Source organism: Fringilla coelebs (genome assembly GCF_963513975.1).
Source record: "Fringilla coelebs genome assembly, chromosome: 9".
NCBI classification, from domain to species: domain Eukaryota; kingdom Metazoa; phylum Chordata; class Aves; order Passeriformes; family Fringillidae; genus Fringilla; species Fringilla coelebs.
In genome coordinates this window covers 16,826,062-16,844,555 of record NC_140067.1, presented here as the reverse complement: position 1 = coordinate 16,844,555, position 18,494 = coordinate 16,826,062, and the positions used below count along the sequence as shown (strand labels likewise).

The 18,494-nt window shown below is 37.3% G+C and overlaps 2 protein-coding genes across 2 annotated transcripts in view; one reads left to right on the top strand and one right to left on the bottom strand.

The window, feature by feature from the left end:
• Positions 1-827, bottom strand: part of RPAP2 (RNA polymerase II associated protein 2) — a 32,963-nt gene extending 32,136 nt beyond the window's left edge. Inside the window, exon 1 of the mRNA XM_084211373.1 lies at positions 768-827. Coding sequence (XP_084067499.1) covers positions 768-816 — 49 coding nt within the window. The 5' untranslated portion in view covers positions 817-827. The remainder of the gene's footprint in view (positions 1-767) is intronic.
• Positions 828-849: 22 nt separating this feature from the next.
• Positions 850-17,873, top strand: GLMN (glomulin, FKBP associated protein). The gene is made up of 20 exons (XM_084211372.1): positions 850-924; positions 1,097-1,203; positions 2,439-2,562; positions 3,030-3,155; positions 4,539-4,658; positions 5,684-5,792; positions 6,969-7,215; positions 7,688-7,787; positions 8,765-8,952; positions 9,429-9,482; positions 10,273-10,303; positions 10,672-10,761; positions 11,296-11,337; positions 11,429-11,502; positions 11,812-11,896; positions 12,666-12,775; positions 13,884-13,947; positions 16,020-16,143; positions 17,529-17,611; positions 17,741-17,873. The coding sequence occupies exons 3-20, from the start codon at positions 2,497-2,499 to the stop codon at positions 17,846-17,848; spliced, it is 1,821 nt and encodes a 606-aa protein (XP_084067498.1). The 5' UTR covers positions 850-924; positions 1,097-1,203; positions 2,439-2,496; the 3' UTR covers positions 17,849-17,873.
• The last annotated feature ends 621 nt before the right edge of the window (positions 17,874-18,494 follow it).

Here is an 18,494-nt window from a genome sequence, read left to right as displayed (position 1 = left end):
ACCAAGACAACTTCTCAGTAATTATTATTGCTTTTGATGGCTGCGATTTCAGCGAGCTGGTAGGCAGCAGCCAGTTAAATACACTTTTAAAAGTGTGAAAACAGATAGGCCCAACTCATCTCATGCTCTCATTCACCATGCTCTGTATACACAAAAAAGGTAAAAAATTCGGACAATAATTTTGTGCCCGCCACACCCCCCGTGTCTCTTTACCCAGCTGGTAAAGGCCAGTTTTACCCCATTGCCGTCCCCACAGCTGCCCCACCGCAGAGCTTTGCTCCGGGCCAGGTCCAGCGCCGGCAGCCTGCCACAGAGCCGCTATGGCCGCTCCCGGAGCCGCCCAGGACGGCGCCCTGACCCAGCTCCGACACGGCTGTCCCGGGCAGCTGCTCCCCACGACCAGGGCAACAGCAGGGGACATACCGCGCTGTTCGCCTGGGAAGGACGCAGCGCTCCAGGCACAGCTCAGCGCTGCGACCGCTCAGCTGCACGACCGCCGTCCCTGCCCGTCCCTGCCGCTCAGAGCGGGCCAAGCCCTCACGGCCTGAGGGGACGAAGGGTCCCGGCCTAGCCTCGTCCGGCCCACCCCTCATCACGGCCCCGCACCCGGCCCGGCAGAGGCCCACAGAGCCGACCACGGCCGGCCCGCCGCTCCCCTCGGCATGGCGGGTTGGGCGAGTCCGCCGCTGTGCCGGTCTGGGGGCACAGGGAGAGCCCAACGCGCCAGGCGGGGGGAGCGAGGGCTGGGGCGCGATCCCGGCGCCCACCTGCGCGCCGCCGGCGGGGCTTGCCCGTCCCGGCCGCCATCATCGCCATCACCGGCGCTCCGCCCGCCGACCTCTCACCCAGGGCGGAGCCGCTGCAGCGGCGGGGCCGGGAGAGGCGGCAGCGCGGAGCTGAGGGGTTCCTCCGGCAGGGACTGAGGTGCGGTGGTGTGGTGCCCTTGTGGCTTTTCGTTCAGCCGTGCGTTTACAGGCTGAGGCTGGCAGCCTTTTCGTCCCGGCCTGGGCGTTGTACCGCCCAGAGAAAGGGCCGGGGTATCCGTTTATTAGGAGGGAGTTTGGTGAGTATTAATAGAACGTTTCACATGATTCAGATGCTGTCCACTTGCTGCTGAAACCTCCTAAAAGATTCAGCTGGAAACCGGATTAAGTATTAAGGCCGGGGACCATCTGCGGTCAGCCAGTTAATCCCTGCAACACGGTGGGTGCTCGGGGCGCGTTTCAAGGCTGTAAGTACCTTCTGAAGTTACTTAGGGCTGAAAGTGCGACAGTACTGGCGTTCGAAAGTATCTTAAGTTATTTTGGTGGGATTAGTAGCATTCTGTAAAATGAAAAGATTAAATAGTACAACGTGTGGTAAGAAAGTATGTGGTAATGATCTGGGTAAAATGACAGGCTAGAAAGGATAGGTTTCAGTGACATACAGATGTCAAAATGGGCCGTGAAGAATAGAAAGTGAGTTGTTTATTCTTTGAATAAAGGTCATACACAGATGCCTTTTAAGCTTTTGTGAGTTGTCTGCTTTTGTGAGAATCTAGATAGGTTCTTTATCTGTGTATTGTCTCATGTAGATGCACTGGTGTTTGGCCAGCGCCAACCCAGCACATTCAGTAGAACATAAGAAGAAAGGCTGCGGACATTGCATGGAGATGCCTGTGTTTTGATGAATAGTTATCTAATTAACCAGCTGTAGGGGTAATTGATAGTCATAGTGATCATATAACCAGGTTGAGGCCCATGGCATTACTTAAAACCATAAATACTATGACTGCTGCTATGGTATATCACATAGGTTAACCAGGCTTGATTGCATTTATAATTCATGGTCCTGGCTACATAAAACTTGGTACGTACTTGATGTCACTCAAGTGTATAACTTTGTTGTTTTTAGCAAGAAAGTTTTAAATTTTAATACCTAGAGATAAAAGGCCACTGAACTAGTCGAACCTAGACACTAGAAAAAAAAAAGAAACTGCATATGTAATCTTGACTGGACTGTTGATATAAATTGGCATGGCGTTTGGATCAGTGCCTTCACATTGCAGATATCGGGTTAGTGTGTTCCAGTCAGGGCTGAGCAGAAGCTGCTCCGGTCAGAATAGTCACAGAAAATGTAGTGCGTCATGGGTGTGCACACTTGGTGTGCAGTGAGCCCAGACTTGCTCTGTGTTAGCTGCAGTTTTCCATGTTTGTGTCACTGAAACCTTCACACTTCTTAAGATGACCCAGATAGTACTTGAAAAACTGTTTCCCTGTACCTAGAATGCAGGTTGTTTCCTGACTGTAATAATGTCTTCTGCAAATATGGGGAGTAGAATAATATAGCATATAATTTGTAAAATAAATTTTCCTCATTTTCTAATTATGTAGTCTTAATATTTGTATAGGTTGTTCTTATTCCTCCATTAACATTTTTTTGATGTGATTATTTTTCAGCCTCTGTTTTAAGTTTGTGGGATATAATACTGCCCTCTTTAATTTATAATAAATTTTCATGCCAGAAGAACACAGTCAAACTGTAATGGCAGTTGATGAACTTCAAGCCATAATACAAAGATGTGTAAGTAGTTTTCTTTTCTTAAAAGTAACAAGTGTCAGTAGTGTGAGTTTCTTTTTATATATTAGAATGAAAGCCAAAATGACCTCAAAAGACAAGTCAGTTGTTAGTAGAACTTCTTCATGGGGCAGCTAAGTTCAGCCTCCATGTTTCATTGACTTCTCTGTGGTGCTTATCACAAGATGCTTGATTATTTCTGCTTCTTGGAGAAGGAAGTGTTCTTGTACCTAGGAACAAAAGCTGGTAGTTGTAGAAAACACATATTCCAAACGGAATGCTGTAGTCTAGACTTAGTGGTATTGAAATACTGCCTTGTCTTCTGTAGTAACTTGGTAGCTTTTTTAATATGTGAAAAATGTATAAAAGTTACAATGATACTACATTTAATTTTGAAATGAAAGCATGGATTTTTCTTATTTCTTAATTGACTTTGATAAGTATGGAGTTAAACATTCATATTTTCTTTCTAGCAAATTCTGGAAGAAGCTGATTTCAAAGGAGAAGATTTTAATCTGTTTCAGGTAGCAGGTCAGAAGTGTTTGGAAGATGGATATGCAGCTCAGTTATTAGAAGTAATTCAAAATGAGAAAAACAAGGTGAGTTTAAGTTTGCACTACATATTAGTGTTTATTAACATCATTACATATAAAACTGCTTATTAAGAGGGAAGAGCTACTTTCTCCATGGAGCAAGGCTGTACATATGAATAGCTAATAAGTTGCTCTGTGTTAAGTGCACATTATTCTGCATTCAGGTAGCTCACAGAAACCCAAATAATGGTAATCTTTACAAAACCATTAATAACTCTTCTGTGAGTGAAGCAAAGAGAAAGGGCAGCAGAAAAGCATAATGAGGAGAAAGGGACAGTGTCCCGCTTCCACAGGACAGGGATTTCAGGTGGTGTGCTGGGTCCAGCTGGCATGGAGTTGGCTTTCTTCATGGCAGCCTGCATAGTGCTGTGTTTTAGATTTGTGACCCAAAAGGTGCTGATAATACACCAGTGTTTCAACTACTTCTGATCAGTGCTTGTGCAGCATCGAGGCCTTCTCCCTTTCTCACTCTGCTCCCAGTAAGCAGGGAATTTGGGAGGAGGCACAGCTGGGACAGCTGACCCAAAGCAGTGAGATACTCCATGCCGTACAACGTCGTGCTCAGCAGTGAAGACAAGTGGATGGGGACCCATTCCAAAGTTGCTGTTGTTTGGAGGCTGGCTGGGCATTGGTCTCCTCGTGGGAGTTGATCTACATAATTCCCCATCATGCCCTGCTGTCTTTTCTCTTTCACTTATTACACTGGACTTATCTTCAGAGTTCCTCTGTTTTGCTCTTCTGACTCTCGCCCCTATCCCATTGAGGGATAAAAGCAAGCAAGCAGCTGAGGGGTGCTTAATTGCTCTTGGGGGTCAGCCTACCAGAAATGGATATAATAATATTGGCCAACTCTAGGAGCCAACTAGGCTGATGCAAATTTGAAATACTAATGCCTGTGAGCATTAGGGGTGCAGAGAGAATATACCAAATTGAAGAGATAAATAGGAAATTCAGAAAGAAAGTGAAGGGTAGAATATTTTAGCTGTGTTACATGGAGTTCATAATCTGTCACAGCGGGTTCACAATCTGGTTTTGAATTTTGTGAGTTTGAAGTAACAACTGAAAGTCTCAATCCCCTCATGATTAATTTGTCCAAGTGTTCTTTCAGTACAACTCCTTTGCACAGTCCCGTTTTAAATGTATTGTCATGGACATTTAGAAGTATATATTGACATGTGAATAATTATACAAAATATGCAGCTGTGTTTATAGGTGTGGGGAGAGAATACAATGTGTGTCAAATTATGGTAACAGTTGCTAAATATTCAGTGACAGTAATAGTTACAACCAGGACATTGATCTGTTGTGGCTTTTGGTCTTTATGTATACAGTCTGTCTGGATTTAGAAGACATCCAGTTTTGGCTTATTCTCTGAATATCTGTTTTTAGGTTATCATCAAGAATATGGGCTGGAATCTCATTTCTCCTCTTGTTAGATGTATTTTTATGTATAAACAAGATGATGATAAGCGAGAACACTGCCTGAGGATACTAGATCAGTTGGCACAGGTATGGTTTTGAAATATATGATTGTGCTACAACAATGTTAGGGAAGTTCTGCTCCACAAGGGGTGCTAGATCATTCATCCATGAAGCTAGTACACCAAAGGCCAGTTACACAAACATGTTTATACATTTGATTCTGACAATATTTGCATAATGAATCTACATCACTACTTGGGTAAGGTGCTCTTAGTTTAACGTTCCCTCGCCTCAGTTTAAAGGTACAGAGAATTCTAAATTGATGGTGCGTGTTCAGTGGGCAGGACTCTCTTTGGAAGTGGTAGGCTCAGTGTCAGGTGTGGTTTTCACATGACAATGAGCTAAGTTGATCTAAAGGACACAATCTTACTGGAGTTAGCTAGCTTGAACAAAACGTAGAGTATGTTGCTAAATGTGTTTTCTAGTATCTAATTCAAGGTCTCTCTGTTCATGTTCTCTCTTTAGTTGTTTCAAAACCGTTCTGCAAGACCTTGCCATTTTCCACTTATCTCTGTCTGAATAGTATTTATTGTTCTCTATTCTATGATTCACTTGGAAAAGTCTTGTCCTTAAATCATTCACCCTTCCTCAAAATGAGAATCATTACCTGATGATTCTGATGGAGTAGGGGCAGAAAATGTTTTAACCTGTAAAAGATTCATTCTCTTTCATTTATGCACTCCAAAAACAACTTGCAAACTTATAGCTTGAGTTAAATTCACACTCAAATTCTACTTCTCTCTCTGCTCCTAAGGATCCCTTTGCAAAGGTACTGTGAGGTTTTTGCAGCCCATTAAAATCAGGTTTAGTGTTAATTTTTACTATTACATGTTTTTAGCTCATATGAGAGTGTACACACAGGTATGCTCTACAATAGATGTTAATTGTAGGCATGTACTTACTTTTATTAGTTTCATATTTATTTTCTTAAATCTTCTTTTGGATGTTCATATCTTCTCTCTTGACATTCAGGAACTTCTGTATTGCATGTGATTTATTTTTTTGAGTATGACCAAGGTTCTTTAAAAATATGCAGTGTTCCTTTCTTGCAGCTCTGCAATCCAAAGGAACTTTTTTTGGGTTTACTTGAGCAGATTGAGCAGACTTCTGGAGAGCAAGTGTGTCAAACTGTCATGTTATTGCTTCAGCCTTTGCAGACAGGTGAGATTCAGTTTATCATGTGATTTCTGAATTAAATTATTTTCTCATTTATTTATCAATTTAGTTTAGCCTTTGCTGGAATGGTTTCAGAATAAATCCGTCCTGACAAGCTTTACAGTCTATTATATTCTGCAAAATAACACAAGGCATAAATTTGATGCTTATATTGGCCTCTTAGAAAAACAATTTAGTTGCAACTAATAGCATCAGTTGAAAAAGCAATATTCAGCTATTTTTCATTATTTACAACAATGTGGTCCTAGGGCAGTTACATTTAGAGATATAAAGCACTCCTACTGTTGTTGCAGAAATAGGGAATCATGGGGATTTGTGAAACTCTTCATTATTTGACTTCTAAGACATGCAATTCTATTTTTTATAGTATAAAACTGTAATTTTGATTGAAGCATGTTGAAATACTTTATTGGTGAGGGGGGAGTGTTATTCTGGTTTACATATGAAAATTTAAAATGTTGGGTTTGGCCACTCTCTAAGTAGGTAACAAGCAATAGTTTCTATTTTCTTATATGAGATGAAATGAAGTGTTGTGTATCAAGTTGAAGACTGATTGTAGCAATCTCCAGGATATGTTATTGTATTATGTTAGAATTTAACAAGAGAAATGTGTGATTTTTTTGGATAGCAAATCTGCAGTTAGTCTGCACTGAGTCCAGTTAAATGGAGAGCCTCTCGTGCTGCTTCCTCAGTTGGGAAGAGTGTCTGTTATTTTTGCCACGGAGTAAAAACCAGAGTCAGTTCTCAGCAGAAAAACTGGGCTGTTGTCTCTGGTTTTGCCAAGCACAAAAGGAGTCAAGTAATAAATGCATTTTCTGGGTCAAATATGTATTATTTCACTTAGCCCAGTTCTAGAAAACATTTTTTGTCCTCATTCTGGTGCTGTGAAGAAAGGAAGAACATTGAAATGTGTGACAGATTTAATATCTGTTATTTGCAAATACATGGCTGTGTTAACTACAGTATATTATTTAAAGTAGGTGATGATGTTTAGTCTTGCTGGATTTGCTCATGTGATTTCAGGTGGCAGTCCCTCTCCTTCCCTGAAAACAGTGTTTTCTTTCCTAGTCACGTTTTTCTTCATGTTTTCCTCTAAGTAAGTAATAACTTAATGTCTCAAAATGTTCTCTCTTTTCTCCTTTTTTATTTTCTTTTCCCCAGTGCTTTTGAAACTTCAGAACAAGAAGGCCTACTCAGTGGGTTTGTCATTGGCCATGATTATGAATCAGCTCACTCCCTTACCTGTGCCTTATACAAAACAACAAATACAAGAAGATAAACTAGGTCTCTGTCAATGTTGTAATGCAGTGGTGGACTTTGCTAAACCTTTTGTGAATGAAGTTATTAAAAATATGGAAAAGTCATCAGAATACAATGACATGGAGCTGAAAGAAGAATTAATAAAATTGTGAGCATTTTATGTCTGGGCTATGTATTCCTGTAACTTAACAAAATTAATAGTAGGCATTTATTATATAGGTAGCAAATAAATCTTCTTTTAGTGTTTTATAATGCTGCTAGCATATATCTAACTAATGTGGTATTTTGACAAAGAACCCCTAAATAGATGTTATACATTCATGCTTTCTGTTTAGTAGAGGGAAATGGTAAAATGGAAATTAGTTGTTGCATTGTGAAGCTGACTTGGAATTCCTCTGTTCCTCAAATTTCCAACAGTGAGAATAATCACAGTCTGGAGATGAAGTCTAAGTAATGCTTCTACAGGAGATGTTAGGTTTTTATTTTTTTATTCTCCTTGGAATACCTTGAATAGCAGCAGTTGATATGAATATAGTCATTATTCTTGGTCATCAATGACACTGTCATAGTCTGTATTTATGACTGTACTGGTGATTTATTCCACCCCTTTCTTTTTCCAGCTGTATGCAAAGCCTGAAATACCCATTATTGGCAGCGCAGCTTGACCAACTTGAGGGCATTGAAGAACATCCTTTTCGGCGTTTTGCAATTGAAATTACAGTGAGTGCCATGGAAATGAATTACAGGGTGTGCAGAACCAGTGGTGTAGTTCACAACCGCCTGTAATTTGTTCTAGTGCTCATTTTGATTTCTGTATTGGTTAGGGGGGTGGCTTAATGGGCTGTGTATGGTATATCCTGTCTTTCCTGTTGGGCACAGTCTGAAACCATGTTTTTAAGGTTAATGATGAATTACCTTTTCTTCTCTTTCTCAATAAACTTCTGTTTATGGCTTTAGGTAGTGAGAGCCAAAGCTAAGGTCAGTAAGTCATGCTTAGACGGTATGACATCTTACATAATCCTAATTCTCCGAAATGTGCCATCCTGGATGTTGGGTTTGGACAACTCCAGAATAGTGAGCTGACCTTGATCTCCCCATTTCTCTGTAATATGTTCAAGAGGAGTTACACTATGTCCTCAGCCACATGACAGGTGTGAGGGGGTAACCCCTGTAGTATTTCTGATTTACAAATGTCAGGGGTTCTTTGTGTTGTGCATCATGAGAAAGAAAGGCCATACAAAGCAAACCTAACTTAAAACCAGGGCCTGTCTTTAGCAGATAAACGTTGTGTTCCATATTGATTAGTGAGAAAAAACCAAAATACTGAGTATTCTGTGATCTGAAAACCACAGAGATTTTGTAACATGTTTTCATGAGTCTATTTTTACTCATAGCATTGGGGATAAGAGAGCTGAACTAGGAGTTTGCAGATGGTCTTCATTCTCTCTTTGCTAACTTCTGTGTGCTTGACTTTGCTATCTTAGTAACATTTTTCTAACACTAGTTATTTTTCTTCCAGGATTGTTTGTGCATATATCATAAACACCACGTATTGATATATTACAAACGTAACATTTGTATTAATTTATATGCATGCTGTACGAGAGAATGTATGTAAATACAGTTAGAGCTTTAAAACTTAACTGGCATACAGTTGTTTTAAAGGCAACTCTAGGAAATCTGTTTTTATTTTTTAGGACATTTTGCGGAATATAGGAGAATTGATACCTTTAGTGTTTGTACATCATAAAGGCAAAAGTCCACACTGGGAGAATCAGGAGTTTGCAGACATAGAGCAAAAGAATTCTGCTGATTCTTTGGCATGTCTGTCATATCTGATGTTTGTTCATCATTTTGGTGTGGAATGCTTTCCAGTGGTTTTTAGGTAAGAACTATTCTTTCTTGCTTATTGTAAGTCTGTACTTTGAAGATTCTTTCTGAGTGGAAGAGAACTTTATTTGTGAATAGTTATGAATGAAAACTGTATTTCAGTAGTATTAATTTTATGTCAACATTTATGCATTTATATTTTATGTTACTTATGTTATATAAAGAACATACTCCTGCAGGTTAGTCTGGTGTAGTTTAATTTTAGATGAGCTGTCCTTTAAAGGAAACTATTATGATTAGTCACATGCTGAAAATTAATGTGTATTAATTGTTCATTTACATATTTATAGACAGTTTCCCCATAAGAGTTCTTAACAGTGATTTGACTTACAAGTTTTTGTCTATTTAAAAATCAATAATTTTAGAAAGAGATTTTAATTTTTTAAGAGTACTAATCCTGTCAAATATATTAATTATGTGCAAATGTATATGGCCTATGTAGTTTAATGTAGCTGGATTCTTCTCTTCTAGTCCTTCATACCTTCTGCTGTGTAATATGACGCATATTGAAGTGCTGCTGAAAAGGTAGGGTTTGCAGTCTAGATAGTGAGCGTGATCTTTTACAGTAACTCATAAAAATTTGAAATACTGCTTCAGTTCAGAGGAGGTTTATAAACTTGAGCATTAAAATGGCAAGTTTCACTACAAGATGTCTTCTCTTACTAAGAAGCAGAAGTTGTCTAAACATTTATGAATTGCTTTCATCTTGTATTGTGATACCATTTTTAAAAACTTTATTCTGAAAATGTAAAATTAGTAGTTTAAACACATGAAGAATAGAGTGTATACTTACTTACTTTTCCTTCTGTAACAATTATTACTAAAGGCAACTATTATGAAAATATTTATTTGAATGTATTCTGACACGATATGCAAAATGATTAAAGGTCAGGCTTTCTAAAGGAAACCAAACTTTACTATATATTGGGATTATTTCACCTCCCTAAGCAACAGTGTTACCAAATAGCTTCTAGCACTGCTGTGGAAGGCAAGCTTCCTATTCTGACTACTTACCATTTCATTTTCTTTGGTAATCAATGTCTCAATACCTGTGGGAGATGACACTGCTTTTGAACACATATAAATACCTTGGGGGAAAAAATAATTTTTGACTGTGAAGAGATGAGTTTAATGTTCAATTTCTCATCAGCAAGTGTATTTTAAAAATCTTTGGGAAGAGTAACAAAGATTTTATATCTAAAAAATGGAATGAAAAATGTTGAGGGATAAGTTCTTGTTGACCTCTGTTCTACTATTTCTTTTGGAATATCAGCTGTCTTTTTAATTACCAACTTAAATCTGATTTTTTTTCTAGAACAGAAGAATCTGTATTATCTAAAGGACTTGTAAGTTGGTTTTTTAAATTAAATTTTTGATGTTAGAATGTTTTATTTTTTCTGTTTAAGGAATGGTAAAACTTTTGTTTCTCCCTCTAAGAGAGGTATAACTGATAGTTCAGATAGTAGTTCTAGAAGTATTTTGAGGCTTAATTAGCTATTCTTCAGCCTAACAAATACCTGTATTTATTGAACTTTACAGTCCTGCATAAATGTGTAAGTTACAGCTATCACTTATTATTGCAGCTGCTTGGAACTTGCAATGTCTGAACGAGTGTTTATGAGTGAAGGCCGTTTTAGCCATGAAATGTTAAGCTGATAATGTCCTGTATATGTGCATACTGTTGACATCTTTCTTTTCTTTTCTGCACCTGCAGGATCTGTTTGAGAGCTGTTTATTGAGAATGGAAGATAACAGCCTTTTCCATCACTATTTAGAACTCAGAGAGTTTATTAATGTACCTCAGGTAATAAGAAACAGTGTACAGGAGTCTTCAAAGTTTGATTAAAAATCATACCTAGCTGTCCTTTAGGTGTTTGAGAAGAGGGTATCTTACTGGACCTTTATACAGCTGTGCTGTTCAGCTGAAACCTTCAGTGTCTTGCTATACAGAACTGTCTTTTCTACCTGCTGCAGCGTGAAGTTCCAGTGACAATCAAAATACACCCAGTGTATGTGCAGGTCACGGAAGCAGGTGGGCACAGATCTTAGTTGAAAGGTGGTGCTTGCTGGTTTTTGTCTCCTCCTTGCCAGCCTGCTGCTTGGCTACATTCTTACCTGGAACCAGCAGCACAAAAATAGCGTTCTTGCAGATCAGCCCTGGGATTCTGACCACTGAAACAAGCATGAATTTCTCTGATGAGAACCTTCTATTCCCAAGTGTGCTGTGGATTTTTTGTTTGGTTTGCTTTTTTAAAGTCTTGAGTAGATTTTAGTCAGTGTGATGTAACATAATAATCTGTATGTAATTATAAATTGTATTTCCTTTCTCTGACTGCAGGATTTGGTGAAAATTATGACCCTTTGTCCCATGGAGCATATGGTATGTTAAGTGGCCTACAGAATCAATTGGATTCTGAATGCTGAGTTAATTTTTTTAGAATTCATCTGATAAACATCTTTATTTTCTTTAGAGAAAGAAGAGTTTAAATGTTTTGCAGTTGTTCATAGACAAGTTTGATACAGAGGGAAAATACACATTATTCAGGTAAGCATCCAAGGTAGTTTGTGTAATATCAGCCCTAGTGCAGCTTAATTGTATCAATACATTGATCTCTGACAGAATTTCCATCCCATAACATTTTACTCTTAACATTTTACTATGTTAATGTTTTGATAAATAATGAATTTCAATTGCTTTATATAAAATTAGCTGTCTTATGTAAGCCAGTGTTTAAAGGTTACATAGTGATACTGATCTTCTGTGGGAAAACTCCCACTTAGTGAATGTTATTTAAGTTTTGAGCTAACTCTATGGGCAGCTTTAAAGAGATATCTTTGTTTTGTTTGTTTGAAGGTGTTTACTGAAGACAAGCAACCATGCTGGTGTGGAAGGATATGTTATTAAAAATATTAAAGATCAGATTCACTTAGCATTAACGGTGAGGCTGTTACCAGTAAAAACCAAGTTGTCTTAAAATTCTCTCAGTATGATATTGAGAAAATGTCTACAGCTTAAACTTCTAGTGGTAAAAAATGCACTTTGAAAAGACACATAAAATTAGAAAATTTTATTAAAAACATTACTTTGGCTTTTTCTGTCTATGCGTATTTAGATTATAATTTTACAGTTGTATTTTTAATTGCAGTATCTTGTTGTATTTTTCTAGGAAGTTACTACCTTTTCTGTGCTTGAAAATACATTTCTCTTCTAAAGTGAAATTGCTCAGTATATTGTTTTATCCCCACAGTTCCTCATTTTAAAAATATAATTCAAATATTAGATAATTCAGATAGAATGATTAATTTTTTCTTTGCTTTTATGATGACAGTCAGCATTTTATTAGGAGTGCTTTGCAAATGATAAATCCATCAGGAAAGGGCTGGGCTAGATCAAGGCCATTTTAATCTCATATTTTATAATAATTATACCAGAAAGTTGGGAAAATTAATTAAAACTATATTAATAACTTTTTACTATGCAGTTTCAGAATTCTCTTACTGTTTCTTCCATTTCTTTCCTGGCTGACAAAAAAATTTAAAATTATGAAGAGGCTGTTTTGTGTACTTCACTCACAGGTCAATATTAGAAAACATTTCTTACAGGGTTTGATTTTTTTTTTTAAACATTTCTGTTTTATGCAAGTTATTGTTACAGTATTTAAGACCTAAATTTTGCACTCAGCTGAACTTTTTGTATTTTTTTTTCAGAAGGAGTATGACAACATTTGGTTTACAGGACATCACCTGATCTCCCTTCTAGATTTAGTACTTTCACTTCCAGAAGGTGCTGAGACTGATCTTCTGCAAAACTCAGACAGGTGAGTTGTAATCACAGTTACAAGCCTTTCTTCTTTCTTCATTATTAAAAAAACCCTTTAAACTGCCTTACTGCAGTGATGTATGCTGTCATGTAATTAATGAGGTGACAACATCAATGTATTTTAAGGTTTTGGAACTAGAAATGGAAATGGTCACTTATTTTAACCAGCTCTGCATAGAAGAATGTCACAATGCCATTACATTAATTTTTAACAATAAAAAAGGATGTCCTTCATTCCCCAGGGATATAAGACTTCAGATGTGAAATGACATAAGTAATGGATAAAGCATTATTTCCTCAGGAATGTATGGTATGCTCTCTGTAGAAGCAAATGAAGGAATAAAAGCAATGTGGTGTGGTGTCCAATATGATACAGGGAAATAATAATTAGATGCCACCTATGGTGCAAGGCATCTTTGAGGCAGTTCCACAGATTGCTACTGGGAATCCAGTATCTCAGGAGGAGGATTGCAGATCCACCTGAACAGTAAATAATCACATTAAAAATAAAAAACAATAACTGAAATGTGTCTGAAAAATCTTGTGTATATAGGGTAGGTCTTCCTGTATGATAAGTACTATGATGATGCTTGGGCTTATAAATCAGTGGGGAGATAATGTCCAGATGGACACATACCTGCTTAAAAAGCTCAGAAGTATGATGGTTAACTGTACTTGTTATCTGGGAAAAAACAATTAATAATCTCTGCTCAAAAGTATGGTAAAACAAAAGCAAAAAAAATTATTTAAAAAATTATTTCAAAAGTAAAAATTCAGTACAGTAATAAAGAAAATTGTCCCACTAGTTTCAAATCAACTTTGGATCACCAGTGATACATATTATAAATTCTGTGATAAGGTTCTGTCTCTTGAGAGGATTCTTTCCCTCACAATCACCAGCCCTCTGCAATCTGATGGCAGTTTCAGTTTTACTTGCAATGTGAATTGTTGTATGGACATCACACAGTGCTCTAGGTGGAGCTGTACTGCTCCAAAGATGGGTGGTTGCTTTTTGTACAGATGGATACTTCATACCAGCATGTCTGGCTAATGAACAATTAAAATTACAATCTAGTAATAGGTATCTGTATGCTTGTAATTCACAGGATTATGGCATCACTGAATCTGCTGAGATACTTAGTCATTAAGGATTGTGAAAGTGACAATCAAGTACGTACTTTTTGATTTAAAAATGATTGATTAGCTGAGAGGTGGATTCACATGAACACTGTTATCCTTGATTCACAAAATGTGGGTTTTGCATTTTTCTTTGCAATGGTTAGTTCCCCAGAAGTGATGCTTTTATTAAGACATTAGGAAATATGGGATACAGTCCTTTGTTTTGATGAAATTGTTTGCATATATACTGTTCCTATAAACAAATGAATCCTTTTACTCTGCCTGTTGAACTGTGATCTATCTCCATAACAAGAGTATGTCACCACCAAATCACATACCCAACAATATTCCCACATGAAAAAGTTGTTATTTTTGCTTATTTATTTGCTGGTATCCCTCAAACCACTAACTGGATATCTTTACAGCAATAATAACACAATAATATAATTTACTGTTTTCTAAAATACAGAAAAAATTCTGATCTACTTTTAGACTAATTTGAGATCCAGGAATAAATTTTGTAAGTACCCAATAATGTTACTAATCAATTTAGAATAACAGTGAAATAACTAGTACTGATTGCTGAAACTGCAATGAAAATGAAAAGCAAAAATAGCTTTCAGTGGGTGCATTTCTAATTTACTATTTATGTAACTAGTTCATATTGGTAGACTGTATCTGTTTGTAATGTTTAAGGGGTGATTACTATTATTACTCATAATGGTCTCCTCAGTTACATGTAAATACATAGCTTTGTAAGAAAAGTAAGAATTCCTCTTTTATTATTAATAAAAAACTACACGTAGTAGCACACAGCTGCTCTAATAGTGCTGTCTAGTACCTGGCAAAAAGAATATCCATACAGTTTGAAGAAAAAATAGCATCACATCTTCTGAAGATTCTCCCTTAAATTTAGCCTCTGTCAGTTCTTCTTGACTTCTTCCCTGTCTCTCTTCATACAGTGCAAGTGAGGCAGAAAGAAAATGCCTCCTTCCACGTCAGTTCAGATATTTTGATTGCTGTGTAGCAAGCATTTTCATTAATCAAGTTTAAAAATAAGTATTTCTCTAGAAAGTTTCTTTTTAAAGCCATGTTCTGGTGCAAGTAATTACTGTTCTTATTTGAACTGTTAACTGTGTCATCTAGTATTAAAATTTGAATTTTCCACTGTCGTTAGTGGATTCACTGTATTTAAAATTGAAAATTCTTATTTTTATTGTCCTTATTCTGCCCTTTGAGGATACTGCCTGAAGAAAGGAGTTGCATAAATGGCTCCTATATACAAAGCAGCCTTTGTGTCTTTGGATTTGTTTCCTTCTACAGCAATTTGTAGCAAACCCAAGCTTATTTTCCTCCCTGTAACCCTGAACAGCCTTGGTTTTGAGCATGAGCATCTTTCCTTTGCACCTCCTGCTTCCTGAATGCCATTATTGTAAACTCCTTTCTGGCCATGTCAAACTGGGGAGAATTTTGTTGCCACTGTGCTGAAGGATGGGAGAGTAGCATATCCAGTAACATTCCTTCAGTGCTTTTGAAATGCAAAATAGACAGTTGGGATATTTATCACAACTTTCATTTGGCATCACAATAGAGTGTTAATTCAGGAATGTTAATTTAAATATTTGTTCTGTTTCACTGCTGAATTATCTGAGAGGAGCCTACAACTGCCATTTACTTGCTGTAGAGATTCTAGCCTGAGAAAGGGCCCAGAACCTCCCCTCCAGCACATCCAGATTCTTTCAGCTTTGCTTACAAGAACAAGCTGAAAATGTGACTTTCCATTGCTGTAGTTACCAGCCTATACACTGAGTCCTCCCTACCTCTCCCCCTTTTAATTTTTTTTACTGCTTCATCAGCCAATCAACGAATAATGTAGGGGAGAGGAAGAGGAGCTGAAATACCCATCACTGTGCTTTTCATGCTTCAGTGCATGAGTCTGAATTATTATTTTCTCTTTTTCTCCCAGCACAGAAGTATATGTTATATATGACTATATGTTATATATTTGACTATATGCTATATTTGACTATATGTTATATAGTCAAAAAACTTGTGCTCAAAAGCTTAGTATTGCAATGCTTCATTGAAACTGTTTTGTAACCTTCTCTGTTCTGTTTGACTAGACTGGTGTATGGACCACACTTGGCAAAATAGAGCAGAATTTCTTAAAACCACTGCGTGTAGGACTCAATATGTCAAAAGCACATTATGAAGCAGAAATTAAAAATAAGAAAGAAAACAGAAAAGGTCGGTTTTTGTTGGTTTTTTGTTCTTAGCGTTGTTCATGTCTAGAAACTTTGGTAATCCTCTGGAAACGAGGAACTGGTGAATGCTGCATAGATCAAGTTTTACTTAACTGTTGGCACTATTCCAAATTTCAAATAGTAATTCAGTAGTTGCTGTATTAAAAATTTTCATAATTGGTTAGAAAAATCTGAACTTACCTGTCATCACATTTGTAAAGCTTGTGGAAACCTGACAGAACTGTGATATGAAGACCTTCAGAACTTCTTCTGCATTTGTACTTTTGATTTTAATGTTACAAAGGAGAAACTAAGTTTCACTGAATACGCAACCCTTAGGTTTCAAACCAGGTGTGGGAGGGTTAATAAGAGATAAAAATAAGTCACAGTGCTCTCTAAAGCCTGAAGCATTACATTCATTTTTTAAAATACATTATTTTTTTTTAATCTGACACACAGAATCAGATTCTGCTCTGGGTTAAGCAGACACATTGCACGGGGCACAAGAGCTGTAGCTGCTTTAGGCAATCTCTCTGTATGTCAGGTCCTCTGTTCCTTGTGGTCTCCAGTATAGTTAAGATAGCCCAAGGAATTTGTGTCTGCTTCTAAAAATATCAATACAGTTTTTTGCCCCTAGTCTTCTCCTCTTCCATTGCAGACTGTGTTCTTATGAGGTAAAGAAAGGGACTTTTTTCTCAAGACAACCTGTGGATATCTCTCTAAAGGGAATCCTTCAAAATTAATCAGGAAGCTTTTTCTTAAGTCCCCGTTACAGTTTTCTAGCCTTTGACAAAGTATAAAGAAATTTGAGTTTGGGAGGGAACATCTAAATTATAACAGTAAATGGTTTAGCTTTCTTCCCTTGGGTTTAATCTTTGTAAGCATTACATTGAATGTCAAATATGGGGTCTGAATGTAAGAGGTTTTCCCCTTTTTTTTCAGACCTGTCCTTGTAGTTTAGCCTGCTGCAAGTAATCTGTCTGAAACAGAGAAGCCTGCAGCCTTTTCTTTATAAGTATTTAATGTCTGGATTCATTAAGTCAAGCTAAAGAACCTCCTACTATCTCCCTGAATGTGGAAATACTAAAAATGTATCAAAACTGGGCCAGATAACATTTTATTTTTCCTTTTGAAGAGCATGTGAGCTCTATAAAATTAGTTCCAGTTGCAGATCTTGCCTGTTTAGTAATGTAGGCATGTGTGTTATACAAAGTATAAAGATATCACCCAACTCCAACTGTCTTCCTCTTAAGGTTCAGCACCCTCTGTCATGTGTGTTGTCAACCCCTGGATTTCTGTTCTTAACAATTACTGTCATGAAATGTTGATATTTTAAATATTCTTTTAATTCTAAGGATCATGTTGGTCTTTTCATGTTTTCTTCTACAGAGGCACACAGTTCTAACACAGTTTGCTCTGTAACTGTTAGTGGGGAAAAGATGCCTGCCATGACTACTGGAATGCAGCTTCAAGTGAGTTTGCACTTCCCTTCAGTCACTCAGAAGTACTGACCTTTTTTTTTTCAATGTGTAGACAAAAGTAAATATAAAATGGGTAAAACAATCTAATAAAAATAGCACTCATCTTTCTTGTCATTTCAGGTTTTACACTCAGCTCTCTTCACATTTGACTTAATAGAAAGTGTTCTAGCTCGAGTAGAAGAACTCATTGAAGTGAAAACAAAAGCTGTAATGGATGAGAATAGTTAAGGCAGCTGAAGTGTTTGAATTAACATACTCCTGACAAGATCATTTGGATTATGAGACTTCAGTTGCAAGGGAGGCTACAGCGCTGTAAAGAAGAGCAGTTTAGAGTGGCCTCCAGAAGAACTGCAAATGCTGCTCTTCATAAGTCTCATTGCTGTTCTTTTTTATTTTCTTTTGCTCTTGTTGCATGTTATTTGCAGATATGGTCTGTTTACTCCTCTTCTGTTTTCTTAAATTTAGAAACTAAAAAAACCCCAAGTGTGTTCTCTGTGGCAAGGAGGTATGATTAGGCATCTACTTTTTTTAATTTTCGGAATTTGTTGGGTAATAGTTGCTGACTGGTGTTGCAAATTACAAGGATTTTTATCAAGTGATTGAAGAACCATTAATTAAAAAGCCCTGTTTAAGCAAAAGATATTTTTATTAGCACATTTTAATGCTGACAAACAAGCTTCTCTATTTGCAGACAGGACTGTAAGGTACAGATAGCTAACACTATAGAATATACTATCCATAGATAGTAAAAGCACTGTGGCAAAGGAAACCAGGTTTAAAGAAAAACACATCAACTTTGAGCCAAATAACATGTTAGAACTTAGTAACATAACAGATAACACTTATGTTTAAAAAACAGTGTAAGGTTGTAAGG

Bases quoted from the DNA above. Each gene is read 5' to 3' on its own strand.
- GLMN (XM_084211372.1), top strand. From the start codon at position 2,497: ATGCCAGAAGAACACAGTCAAACTGTAATGGCAGTTGATGAACTTCAA. The intron at 3,156-4,538 runs GTGAGTTTAAGT...ATCTGTTTTTAG, and splicing joins TTCAAAATGAGAAAAACAAG to GTTATCATCAAGAATATGGG. The intron at 9,483-10,272 runs GTAGGGTTTGCA...TTTTTTTTCTAG, and splicing joins ATTGAAGTGCTGCTGAAAAG to AACAGAAGAATCTGTATTAT.